Source organism: Gigantopelta aegis, chromosome 14, assembly GCF_016097555.1.
Source record: "Gigantopelta aegis isolate Gae_Host chromosome 14, Gae_host_genome, whole genome shotgun sequence".
In the NCBI taxonomy this organism is placed as follows: domain Eukaryota; kingdom Metazoa; phylum Mollusca; class Gastropoda; order Neomphalida; family Peltospiridae; genus Gigantopelta; species Gigantopelta aegis.
The window spans coordinates 9850769-9865316 of NC_054712.1; the positions used below are offsets into that span (position 1 = coordinate 9850769).

The 14548-nt window shown below is 41.3% G+C and overlaps 1 protein-coding gene across 1 annotated transcript; it reads left to right on the plus strand.

Annotated features, from left to right (window-relative positions):
* Positions 1–1321: 1321 nt before the first annotated feature.
* Positions 1322–12426, plus strand: LOC121389446 (rhodopsin, GQ-coupled-like). The gene is made up of 5 exons (XM_041521076.1): positions 1322–1392; positions 4560–5007; positions 7205–7337; positions 9277–9681; positions 11275–12426. The coding sequence occupies exons 2-5, from the start codon at positions 4681–4683 to the stop codon at positions 11535–11537; spliced, it is 1128 nt and encodes a 375-aa protein (XP_041377010.1). The 5' UTR covers positions 1322–1392; positions 4560–4680; the 3' UTR covers positions 11538–12426.
* The last annotated feature ends 2122 nt before the right edge of the window (positions 12427–14548 follow it).

Consider the following 14548-nt stretch of genomic DNA (forward strand, 5'->3'; position numbering starts at 1 on the left):
AATTTCAAATTATTACCGCCGCCTCTTCCGCCTCTGCCGGTCTTCGGTGCTCCTTGTGCCAAGTCGTAAGCGAGAAGACAACCCCCCCCTGCCCCCCCCTGCCCCCCCCCTCCCTGTCTTGGACGGAAGAGCTTGCTTCGCAAGCACTTGCGCCCACGAGAGGCGTGCGCTACAACAGCTTGTTCTGAATGTGCACGTTAAACCCTATGACATGACACATAATGGAAGAGAACGCAAAATGAATACAATTGTAACCGAATGCAAGATAAATGACACGAGAGCTGCAGACACGAGTGTAGAATTATTTTTCTGACATATCTTTTTCTTTAAAATACAGGTTTAAGAGAAATTAAAACGTATTCTGAACCAAGTTATATACGGCACTCGCGTTTACATAATATACACTGTTGACCTGTACATCATCTGACAATAGACATCGACATGTGTAGCCTTAATCTCAGTGGATGGTTTGGATTTATATGAAAGAAGCCAATCAGATGCCTTTAAATTGATATCCAACATGTATCATATTGTCGTGTCGTAACATATATCTTACACTGCTGCCTTAGACGTTTTACACAGAGGTACGCTTAGTGATTACTGTAAATAGTTCACATTGTTTAGTGCATTTGACAGTGTTCTTTTGCCATTTTCCGTGATTATAGTTATGTTTATAAACCTTCGGACTACTGAACCTTCGGACCATTGAACCTTCGGACCATTGAACTTTCGGACTACTGAACCTTCGGACCATTGAATCTTCGGACCATTGAACCTTGGGACTATGGAGCTCTGTGTGTACGTTGTGTGCACACTGTGGCAATATTCTTTCTTGTTTGTAAATATATATATATATACACTGTATATAAAAACATCGCTGCTTCCCCCCCCCCCCCCCCCACACACACACACACTCGCTTCCTACGCTGGTAGCTACTGGGGGTTTGTATCAGTTTTTCAAATAGGGGGTACGCATCACGTTTATTGTGATCATAACAGTTGTTGCTTAAAGATGTCTGGCAAGCTTTTCACATCTGTGGAGACTATCATGCATGGGTTTGGAGTTTGTTTTACATGAACACTATGCTTCTTTAAATAAGGTTTGACCATTGTTGAGTTATAAAATGCAGAGGGAGGAGTGTAATCTGTATTTTTATATAATAGGAAAAAACAAACAAAACCCCCAATAAACCCCCTAACATTTTCGTCCTATAAGCCTGTTGAATTAGACCTATAGGCTATAGCTATTGCTAATCACTAATATATTTTCAGCAGGGAAGCAGAGAACTTGCATTACGCTCGTATGCTTGATGACGTCATCAGGACACAGAAAAAAGCTCATTACTATGACGTCTTACTTCATGTGATAAACATGTAATATTCGAACGTTGGGTAAGTTTCCTTTATGTTTCAAGCAGGGTACTACTACATGGGGTTCCAGGGGCGTGGCCAGCTTTTCAGAAGGGGCGGGGGGTTAAAAAATAATGAGGCTGCTAGGGGGGTCCGGGCATGCCCTCCCCCGAACAATTTTTGTATTTATAGCAGCCAAATGCTGCATTCTAGTGTATTTTCGAAGGGAATTTAAAGATATATGAGATACGAGCAAAAATAATTTTTGAATTTTGCCATTTTTAGTTTTAAAAAATCATGCTGGCTCAAAAAGGGGTGTGGGAGTCGTACGAACCCCTTGACCCCCCCCCCCCCCCCCCCCATGACGACGCCCTTGGGGACCCACCCAACTTTTGGTCATTTCACAAAGTTAAATCCCACTCGAACGTCTTTAGGCCTATTTTACATACAATTATTTCAACAATGATTTCTTGAATCATATTTTATTATATTTTTCTTAAGTTATAAGAGGTGTAAAACGAACATTATCTTGAAACACACTATCGATTGATTCTTTTGTTAAATGTAAATAGCTTTAGGCAGTGGCGTAGCGTGGGTTGCCAGCGCCCGGGGCAAGGCAAGTATTGCGCCCCCTAACCAGTGGACCGTTAGCACTCCCCGAGTCCCTTCCACCAGTCCAGAATTTTGCGCCCGGGGCAACCGCCCCGGTGGCCCCGCCCACGCTACGCCACTGGCTTTAGGTATTGTTGTGGGGCACTGGCTGGGACGGGGAAAAACCAATCAGAGAATGTGTTCACTGAGAGGGATCGATCCTACGACCAGGGCACTGGTGTATCGACTCAGCTATAGTCCGTTCCACGGGGAACGTCTGTTTTCATACTAAAGCACTGTTGTATCGACTCGGCTATAGTCCGTTCCACGGGGAACGTCTGTTTTCATCATGGGCGTCAATCCGGTTTTAAAAGTGTGTGTGTGTGTGTGTGTGTGTGTGGGGGGGGGGGGGGGCATGTTAGTGTTTGTGTGTTTTTTTTACGTCCAATTACGTCAACAATGACGTTCGTACAAAACTGGTAAAAGGGATGACTACTTGCCATTTTAAATAAATAATTAATACAGTAATTAAATTAGGTTTTTTGTTTGTTTATTTGTTTATTTGTTTATTTGTTTTTGTTTTTTGTTGTTGCTGTTGTTGTTATTGTTGGTGGTGGTGTTGTTGCTTTTGCTAAACGAAAAAGTGGGGGGGGGGGGGGACATTTATATAAATTGTCCCCCGGCGTTGAAAAGTGATGGGGACGCGTCCCCCCTGTCCCCCACCAATCGACCCCCATGGTTTTCATACTGAAGCACTGGTGTATCGACTCAGCTATAGTCCGTCCCACGGGGAACGTGTGTTTTCATACTGAAGCACTGTTGTATCGACTAAGCTATAGTCCGTCCCACGGGGAACGTGTGTTTTCATACTGAAGCACTGTTGTATCGACTCCGCTATAGTTCGTCCCACGGGGAACGTGTGTTTTCATACTGAAGCACTGTTGTATCGACTCCGCTATAGTCCGTCCCACGGGGAACGTGTGTTTTCATACTGAAGCACTGTTGTATCGACTAAGCTATAGTCCGTCCCACGGGGAACGTGTGTTTTCATACTGAAGCACTGTTGTATCGACTCCGCTATAGTTCGTCCCACGGGGAACGTGTGTTTTCATACTGAAGCACTGGTGTATCGACTCCGCTATAGTCCGTCCCACGGGGAACGTGTGTTTTCATACTGAAGCACTGTTGTATCGACTCCGCTATAGTTCGTCCCACGGGGAACGTGTGTTTTCATACTGAAGCACTGTTGTATCGACTCCGCTATAGTCCGTCCCACGGGGAACGTGTGTTTTCATGCTGAAACATTTTTATAGGAGGATAGGACGGACTATAGATCTTCCTCCCCTCACTTAATCGACTTTGTATTTGAGTCTAATCATGAGGTGCGATACATCATGGGATCGATCGGCCTTTGTCCGTTTCAGCCATTGCACCACAACTGCTATATCAAAGGACATGAGAAAGGTGCATACTTGGTACTTTTTGATAGGGTTAAAATGAAAGAAAGAAATGTTTTATTTAACGACGCACACTCAAGTCATTTTTATTTATGGTTAGGCCTATATGGCGTCGGACATATATATGATTAATGACCACATAGATAATGAGAGGAAACCACACCAAATGACCAAGTGTCAAAATAACTATCACGTTATGACTGGCATCAATATAAAGCCGTGGAACATTTCTCTGCGTGTCAGCTATTGACCAGTGCCGATAAATCGGAAGCAGTTCTTGTTTGCGTTGAATGCGCTCGTAGTCCTATCTCAGTGATGCTCATGCGCAAAGCTCTTTTCCTGACATTTTGGTTTACGACAGTTTTAATCCAGTAAAATTAATTTTAAATAATACTGGTCCGAGAATACGAAAATGTTGGCCGTGATATGAGTACTCTCGTCGAAAATTATAACTACCCGACGGATTCCAATTTATCGGCACCAATACCTGAGATTAATCGTAGGTCGAAATCGCAAAGATATGAGCCCGCCTTTGGTGATTGTGCGATAGATAAGCTTACCAACTAAAAACACATTCCCACACCATTGACTTGATCTGTATTAAGGCGGCCTCACATGATGCGTATTTGCTGCGATATGACACGAAACAAATATTGTGGAGTATCTTGAAGAATCTCAAATGATCTTATCGCACATGATCGCAGAGAAACGTCCCGCAAACGGTCCGACTTTTACGATTTTTATTCGACTCTCAGGCACGGCGAAAGCAAGTAGACATTGGGAGGGGGTAGGGGACTGATTGAGATCGAGGTCACAAAGCAATATTTCTAGAAGGTTCGGTGGTATGCTTCCCTCTAAAAAAAATTAAAACTAGATGTCTTGAAATGCAATTTCCTGCATTCTACAAGCAAAATTCATCTCTGCCTTAAGATTTATTACGAAAATTATTTTTAATTCAGAATTATTGACACAGCTAGAGACCCTCCCCCAGTCCCCTACTCCTTCCTGTTCCGCCGTGCCTGACTCTTCATGATGGCATCGTGCTGTCTATAATCGTATCGCAGGCATCATCGGTAACATATCTCTGCGATTCCGACCTACGATAAATGTCAAGTATTGGTGCCGATAAACTGGAAACCGTCATTCATTCTAATTTTGCAGGGTAATACCAACATCATCAACATCGTCACGACCAATAGCACGAATTACTACGCTGACGAGCTGCGGTCTTTCGCACTTGACCTGTATTTGTCTTCATTCTGGTCGACAACCTGACGGGATAATGCCACCACCATCACCACTACCATCATCATCTTCATCATCATCGTCAACATCATCATCGTCACCACCATTCGGTGGCGAAAAAGAGACGGTCGGCGAGGCCACGTCGTTGTTGGCTATTGTCGTTTGTGGGCTGACGTTCAACATTATGGTCATCGCCGTCTTCGCCAACAGCAAATCGCTGCGTAGCAACAACCACAACTTCTTGTTGATGAACCTCATCGTGTACGACCTCCTCTTCATCGTGATCTCCATGTCAGTCTCGCTCGTGGACGTTTTGTGCTCGCTCAAATGCGCGCACGTCATTAGAGTAGGAGATTTTTGTAAGGCGAGTATTGCATATTATACTGAAAGTTAAAGGCACCACGTCGGCATTTGTCTTGTAGTTTACTTATTTTATTACATAGGCCTACTCGTTTATTCCTACTATTAGGGCCTCCACAAGTCCAACATATTGGGACTCGACCCGGACCCGAGTACCCGACACTTACACTGGATGATGAGGAGATTAAGGAATAAAGTAAAATAGAATTATGCATCTTAATTCCAGCGCTGAACATGAATGCCAAAATCATGCCATTGTATTGCATTTAGAAACCGGTTGATATGTTTAGTGTTGTGAAGGTCAGGTCAGGTCAGGTCATAGGGCTTTATGTGCACATTCAGAGCAAGCTGTTGTAGCGCACGCCTGTCCTCCGTCCAGGACAGGAAAGGTGGGGGAGGAGGGAAGGGTCCGCCTGCACTGGCAGGTGCAAGTGAGCACCAGCAGCCCGACCGTGCTATGGAATTTTGAATGGAGCAAGAATTATGCCAAAAGAGAAAAGGTGCGCAAGTTTGATTGAGGAATTTGGGCGCAATTTTGAACGGTCGGTCGAAAAGAAAGCTAATATAGGTTTTGACATTAGTGAATCGAGAGTAGTTCGTTAATTAGACCTCTAGTTGTGAAGGACGGACTGCCAGTTTAAAAAGAGAAACTAGCGCATGATCATATAATTATTGTGTAACTTATATCATTGATTATCTACTGCTGAAATTATTGTCCTACATTGTATATTGTATTATAGTTGATCATTGATCCGTCACTGTATTCATATTAAATGTATATAATCATTACCATCATTACTATTACAATATATCTGACTTAACCAGTTTATGTTCTTATTATGTTGTACAATGTATGCCATGCCATTTTATATGATCCATACATAAATAATTTGATTTGCATTGAATTGTATTCCACCTTGTACGGGTACTGGCAAGACTCGACCCGTGCCCGAGTACTCGAGTACTCGTGGAGACCCTACTTACTATAGTAGTAAAGACCATTCTGATCGTGCAATACATTTTTTTAAATTACTGAACAGATGTGATACAAAATCTCCCATGCGTAGTTATGTGTTCACTCATTGACGTCATGTCCCTAGCCAGGGAGCTCATCACAAAATAGTTACATAATACATAGCGCGACATATCAGGTATTAGTCTTTGAACTGAAGTAAAGAACGTAGCTCTCTGTTGATTTTAATACAATGATAAAACAGACATGAGTCGCAATGTTTAAGGATTGTTTGTTATTTCTTTTACGTTCATCAGAGTATGAAAAAAAAAAAATCATTCGCAAACTGTGTGAATCGGTGAAGTACTCAACACATTTTATTTAACGACGCACTCAACACATTTTATTTACGATTATATGGCGTCGGACATATCGTTAAGGGCCACATATATATTGAGAGAGGAAACCCGCTGTCGCCACTTCATGGGCTACTCTTTTCGATTAGCAGCAAGGGATCTTTTATATGCACCATCACATAGATAGTATAATGAGACATGGAGGAATAGCAAAACTCGAATGTGTGGAATGCAATACAATGGCATGATTTGGCATCCATGTTCAGGGTTGGAATTAAGATGCATAATGCTTTTTTTTTTTTTTTTTTCCCTTAGTCTCGTTGTCATCTAGTATAAGTGTCGGGTACTCAGGTCCGGGTCGAATTTGACCTTCGAATACTCGAGTTCAATATTTTAGACTCGTGTAATTTTTTTTATTTTTTTTTTAAACAGTTTGATGTGTGATGACGTGTCCTAAATCCTAATATTAGTATTTGTTTAATGGTATGGAGAAAATATAGGCACTTTCGTTATTAGTGTGTAGTGGATCATAGCCCGTGTCACCAAGGAAATTCAAGCATTCTCCAACAAACAACCTGTAACCCCTAACGTGGTAACCTGTAACCCTTAAAATGGTAATGAACATTATCAACTGATAGGTGTTTTTTTTAATTCTAAATAATTCTGAAATATCGGTTAAACCACGTAGTTCCAAAGAAAAGGAAATTACTATGACCTTGCTTGACATACTTGGCGATCGTGGGTGGTAATGTTTGCTCGAAAGTAGTATGCATTTTTTTCTTTGGATTTTTACAGTGACAAAAAATACTACCCCCCCCCCCCCCCCATTTCGTTCTCCTGTTAAGTATATTATTATTATTATTATTATCATTATTTTGCTGTTGTTGTTGTAGGCAACGGGATTCTTCACGACATTTCAGGGTGCCATGTCCTCCTTCACGTTGGCAGCCATCGCAATAGACCGGTTCATGATTGTGGTCCACCCGAACATTCCATCATTGAGCGATACGAAAAAGTCCGTCTTTGGTCAGTGCATTCATTTTCTAAAATCGCCATCGATTTTAATATATTTGTCAAGTAAAACCACCACCACCACCACAATCTGATTAAAATTAGTTCTACTGGTAATAGTAGAGCTAATTTTCCACCACCACCTCCTCCTCGTTACCCCTTGAGGCTCATATAGACTGGATGCGTGCAGCGCGTGTGTGCGGTTTGACTGTTGGCTCTGATGCGTCTGGGCGCGGGTTGTTTTTGTATTCCTCAATGTGGTGACAAAAAGGTTTGGTAAACAGGCTTCTGGTGGTGGGTGTGGCAAATATGGGGGTCAATGTAGGCCCCCCTCCCAAAAACAGGGTCAACTTTTAATAGCACTACTGGGAGAGCAGTTAATTAGGAGAACCTTTCAAATGATGATAGAAACATGAAACGTGGCACAGATGATCTCCACGGGGAGTTCGTCACATCCAATCAATGAACCACTTGAATTTTCAATATGGTGGCCATTTTTCAAGATGGTCGCCATACTGTCACATGAATGTTCATTATTTAAATGTATTTTAATATACTTTTTTATTAGTCATTTTATATTACGGTATTTTATATGTTTAAAAAAGCGTTAAACCTAACGTCTAATATCTACAAAAGGCCTCTGATGGTGGGAGTGGTGAATATGGGCATCAATATATGACAACCTCCCCAAAACATGGGCACCTACTACTAGGACTATTGGCATAGCAGATAACGGAAATGATATTTCAAATGGTAATACAAGCATGACACTTTGCACAGATGATCTCTTTGGTGAGTTCTTCAAATTCAATCAATAGGCAACTTAAAATGTCAATATTGGGGGTAGCGCTTTTTACAAATATGCTACGTAAAGGTCAATTTTCATAAATATGATATCATTATAAACTAAATCAGGATTTTTGCCAGAGGGTAAAACGGGTATGGCGCCATACCCAAATGTTTTGGCAGATTTTATTTTTTTAAAGTTAACTTTTTAACAAAATTAATTACTCTTATCATTACTGTATGATTTTCTTAACCCTAAGCCTAAACTTAACCCATTTTCTTTCTGGTGGAAGGCACCCCCCCCCCCCCCCCCCCCCCTCCATACCAACTTTTGACTGTGGTTACATTCAATTCCATAGCTCCATACCAAACATTTTCTTTCTGGTGGAAGGCCCCCCCCCCCCCCCCCCCCCCCTCCATACCCACTTTTGACTGTGGTTACATTCAATTCCACAGCGCCATACCAAACATTTTCTTTCTGGCAGAAGCACCGACAATGGATCATTATATGTTACAATTTACATGCAAACTATAGGGAAACTCGAAACTATCTCGAAATTATGTGCTTTCTAATGTCTAAAACATATGTTTATTTATTTATTTGTTTTTATTTATTTATTTATTTATTGTATCTATCTTTATGCCTTTACTTTCATTGGCAATACTTGTGATATGGTTGTGTGCCATCATGGTAGCAACTCTACCAGTTATATTACCCCGAGTCCGTGGATATCGTGTTTTTTCTCTCTCTTTCTTTCCGGCGGGACGTAGCCCACTGGTAAAGCGCTCGCTCGATGCATGGTCGGTCTGGGATCGATCCCCGTCGGTGGGCCCATTGGGCTATTTCTAGCTCCAGCCAGTGCACCACGACTGGTATATCAAAGGCCGTGGTATGTGTTATCCTGTCTGTGGGATGGTGCATATAAAAGACCCCTTGCTGCTAATCGAAAGGAGTAGCCCATGAAGTGGCGACAGCCGGTTTCCTCTCTCAATATCTGTGTGGTCCTTAACCATATGTCCGTGGTCCTTAACCATATGTCCGACGTCCTTAACCATATGTCCGACGCCATATAACCGTAAATAAAATGTGTTGAGTGCGTCATTAAATAAAACATTTCCTTCTTTCTTTCTTTCTTTACGTATTTTATCGTTATGCCTTTACTTTCAGTGACAATACTTCTGATATGGTTGTGCGCCATCTTGGTGGCGACTCCACCATTTATATTCCCCGAGTCCGTGACCATCGTGTTTCGTCTCGGCACGCGCCACTGTTCGCCGTCGCTGAAGACGAGCTGCTGGTACTACTGGTTCATCGTCACTCTGTGCATGACGTCCGTGGTGGTGGCGATGATCATCTGCTACCGGAAGATCGTCGTCGAGGTCAGGCGGCAGACGTTCAAACACAGGCGCAGGTACGTCCCCAGAGCTCCGATATCGGACGGTGAGGAGCAGTCCGGGGACGGGACTGCAGACACCGCGGATACGGAAACAAACGAATTGGCCATGCCGATGAGGCCGAAGCCCCCAATTCAGATGAAGAGGAAAAGGCTGCATAAAACAGTAACGAAGCGAGGTAAAACAAAGCAAAAACCAAAAAACAACAACACCCAAACAAACACTAACGATGCGAGGTAATAAAACCCAAAAAAAACAACAACCCCAAAACAAACAAAACAAAACACTAACGAAGCGAGGTAAAATTAAAAAAGCCCACCACCCTATAGAAATAGAGAAAAAAGCCCAGTTCCCGTAAAATCTGCATCGTATCGCAAGTCGTCGCAGACAGACTATAATACTTTGTTTATTAAAAAAAAAAATGTTTTTGTTTATTATTATTATTATTATTATTATTAACAGTTTGTGACTGGTCGAGAAAGTTGAAATAGACTATATGGGAGCATGATACCTGGCAACGGGTTTCGTCTTTCATTCTCTGTAGCGTATTCACAATATTATTTTGTTCGGTTTCAGATTACAGATGCTGATTAATCAATGTGCTGTGGTTCTTTCCTTCTCGTCTCATAGACTAGGAGTGGGATCTAGCTCAGTCGGTACAGCGCTCGCCTGTACTTGTTTAATCGCACAATTGAACCCAATCTCTGAATTGGTTGTCTTTTTATTCCGTTCCAACCCGTCCTCAACGACTGATATGTCAGTCACCGTAGTATGTGATGTCCTTTCTTTGGTAAAGTGTATATAAAAGATCCCTTAATGGAAAAAAACCTGTAAAATTTCGTGTCGGAATGACCAAATGTTTGACATCCAGTAGCCTATATGGTTAATTATTCAATGTTCTCTAGTTGTGTCGGTAAACAAGACATCTGTTATAGCCCACATTCTTGACCATGTTTTGCGATGCAGTCACAATATACCTACCAAAACCTGACAACCAAAACGTGCATGTGATGAACCAATCACCAAAGACGTGAAATTACAAATATATAGTTATTAAACATATTTTCAGGCACGGCGGTTCAGGGCGGGAGTTGGGGTGGTGCTGACAGGATTTTGGGGGCTCTAGCCACCAATATAAATTCTTAATCAAAACTATTATTATTGGTAAATCTTAAGACAGAGATGAATTTTAATAGGTTAAAAATTGAAGAGTATTGCATGACTTCAAAATTTCCCAAATGCCAGGTTGGAATTACACCACTTTGGGAGAATGAACCGATTACCACTTCTGGATGTTACTAGGGCCTAAAAAGGGTATGTGTTTCCGGGAACCTGGCCCTATCTAAAAAAAAGTACCGACCCTAATTTTTTATGGATGTGTTATAATCTGTTTTCCGATTTTGACTTTATTAATATGCAGGTGAAACGTTTCAAGAGTACATACATAACAATTTGTGAACCCTTAGGGATATATATATATATATATATATATATATATATATATATATATATAAAACCCCAGAAAACAAAACAAAATAAGAAGACCCCACCCCCCGCCACCACTACTACCACCACCACCACCACCACCACCAAAAAACCTAACAAACAACCCAAAACACCACAACAAAACTACATAAAAACCCAACCTTTTGGGAACACATTTTTAAAAAAAGAAGAAAGAAACAAAAGCCTATTCTATTAGCTACTGCTTAAACAAAACAATGTGCTGGGGAACACTAATATTTTCTTCTTCCTTTTTTTTTCTCTCTAGGAATTTTACTGATACTAGCGTATTTACTTTGCTGGCTGCCGTACACGGTACAGCATGGGTGCCCGGCGCTGTTTTCGGTCCCGTACTGGTTGGAGATCTCAGGGATGTGGCTGGTGTACTCGCTCGTCGTCATCAACCCCATCATTTACGTCTTCAACAACAGGGAGTTCATGAAAGAACTCAAAAGACTGACGAAAATTCACAGTTTTCGCAGACACTGTTGGCCCGTACAGTCTACTACAGTTGAGAGATCGGACGTCTAACAAACTAGTCCGCCATTTGTAGTTCCTGCAGTCATCTGCCATTATTGTGTGATAGGTTTAGTTTAAAAAAAAAAAAAATCCACAACACCACGAAATTACGAAGATGTATGAAACAGTTCAGAATAGATCGAAATACTCCTCCCTGCGCATTCTGAATCAAAAATATTGATAGTAAATCTTAAGGTAGTCATCAATAATTTTACTTGTAGAATGCTGGACATCTAATTTTCAACATTTTACGGGGAAGCATACCCGCGAGCCCCCTAGAAACTTCGTTTTGCACCCTCGGTCTGTCAACCCCCCCCCCCCCCCCCTCCCCAATGTCTACTTGCTTCCGCCGTGCCTGTACGCGTCTGAATTGTTTAGGAAGCTATACACTTCGTTATGTTCAACCACATGAGAGAGAGAGAGAGAGAGAGAGAGAGAGAGAGAGAGAGAGAGAGAGAGAGAGAGAGAGAGAGAGAGAGAGAGAGAGAGAGAGAGAGAGAGAGAGAGACACACACACACAGAGACAGAGACAGAGTTAGAGAGACAGAGAGAGGGAGAGAGAGAACGAGAGAGAGAGAGAGAGATGTGGGGGGGGGGGTGAGTTAAGTTTTAAACTGGCGGTAATTCGAGATAGGGTGTGTGTATGCATTACCGTCTCGTTTTTGGTAGTAGTGTTTGTGTGTGTGTGTGTGTGCGCGCGCGCGTGTTATTGCAATTGTTTTGTGACACAGAACATGACGAACGTGAGATTAGTTTATAGTAGCTGTTTTCTTTTTTTGACAAAGTAGGACAGACAGTTTTGAAGTTAGAAGATTTACACAAATGTTTGGGTGAGGGATCTTGGATGATTGAATTAAATATTTTGGACGGAACGAAATTCAAATAAAAAATGTCGTTTGTTTATTTTTTGTTATCTTTTCTTTCGCTTGTCTTATTAAAGTGGTAATCATAACTATCATACAACCCCCCCCCCCCCCCCCCAAACAAACAAACAAAAACAACAGCCACAAACAAATTATAATTCATAGTGATTTTATATGCTGTATTAGTATATTGTACACACATTTAAAGACACTGCTCCTAAATAACGGGCAGTGTAAACTATTTTAGGCTACACATCTTTGATTTGCAACTTCTTGCTTATATAGTGTGATTACCACCAAATATATTCCCATAGACAACATAAGTAAGCTGCTACATGCAACGTTTCAATTGATACATACACCATGCATATGAATATTACCACCCCCTCGCAATTATAGAAAATCTGAGGTTAAGCTGCTCGTTTCAAACCTAACATAAAGTGTCTTGGACTACCCTAGTTCCGCATAAAAATTTAATGTAGTTCTATTTATTGCAGGGGCGGGACGTAGCTCAGTGGTACAGCGCTCACCTGATGCGCGAATGATCTAGGATCGATCCCCGTCGATGAGCCCATTGGGCTATTTCTTGTTCCAGCCAGTTCTCCACAACTGGTGTAACAAAGGCCGTGGTATGTACTATCCTGTCTGTGGGACGGTGCATATAAAATATTCCTTACTGCTAATCGGAAAGAGTAGCCCATGAAGTGGCGACAGCGGGTTTCCTCTCAATATCTGTGTGGTTCTTAACCATGTATCCGACGCCATATAACCGTATATAAAATGTGTTGAGCGCGTCATTAAATAAAACATTTCCTTCTTTCCTGCTTCTATTTATAGTAGGACCACGCACACGTTTCAAGGGCAATTATACTAGCTGGTATATAGATACTAGTTCCAATTAAATTGGGTTTTACTATTTAGATGAAACAACATTTTATGACCACAAACACTGTCACATTTATTACTAATGGCAAAACTTGTAGCGTTAACGAAGTTGGGTGCACTTTGATCCTTTGACACGGTGGCATGCTGTTTGGTGAACTGCTACCTTTAACAGTCATGGGTGTATCCAAGGGAGGGGACCAGAGTGTCCTGTACCCCTCTAGAAATCAAAGTGCCCCATTTTGTAACAATTGATTTATAATTTTCATCGAATGACCTTTTCAGGAAGTTGGTCCGTGTTCAATTTTGCCGTTTACATTCACTTTTAAACCAAGTTTTCGAGGATGTGCGAGAAGTAGGATACTACATTCGTGTCCACTAGCTACAATTTATCTTACAACTCTTGTTTAAAAACATATTCATATAGAATACTACACGAGTGGCCGTTAGATATCATTTATCTTAGAACGAGTGATTTCATAAAGTATTTAGTGAGCGAAAGCGAGTTCGATATGTTTTCAAACATCGATTTGTCAGATACATAGATATTATTATACGAGCTTGTGTGTCGTACTGATTTTACGAAACTAGTGTCAGGATTATTGTATTACTCGAGCGAGGGCGAATCCTGACAGTTTCGTAAAATCAGTACGATTCACACGCGAGTGTAATCATTTCTTTATTATCCACATTATCCGAAATATTATTTTCATGGATAACAAGCTATGACCATGTCAAAACGTTTCAAACGTAACTAAAAAGAGACGACGAAACGACATCATTTTGATAAGCTGCATTATTAAGTTAAGACTTCGCTTCACAAAATTACGTCATTCGTTGTGTACGTCAAATCTTTATGTCACACGTGGGTCATAGTAATACTGGTTATATTTCCCTGAATATCTTGAACTATGTGGATAAAAAATAATGATATATCTAATGGACACAAGTGTTTTTTTTTTTTTTTATGCATATCCTACCCCCCCCCCCCCCCCCCCCCCCCCCCCCCCCCACACACACACACACATTTTAAAACAAAATTTAAACGTTTTTTCCCCAACTAAAACCTACTGGCCATTTATAATTGCACTTGCAGTTAACTTGTGTGTCTTAGAGCAATCAGTTTCACGTTAACATAGAGCAGTCAATTTTGGTCCTGATTATTTTTTATTGGATGGAATGGTTTTGGCGTTCAGGTCATCACCATGGAGTAATCAGTCACAAGTCTTAAATGTGACCCGTAACGTATGTTGAGGTCTACAATGGGTGATCTCTTAT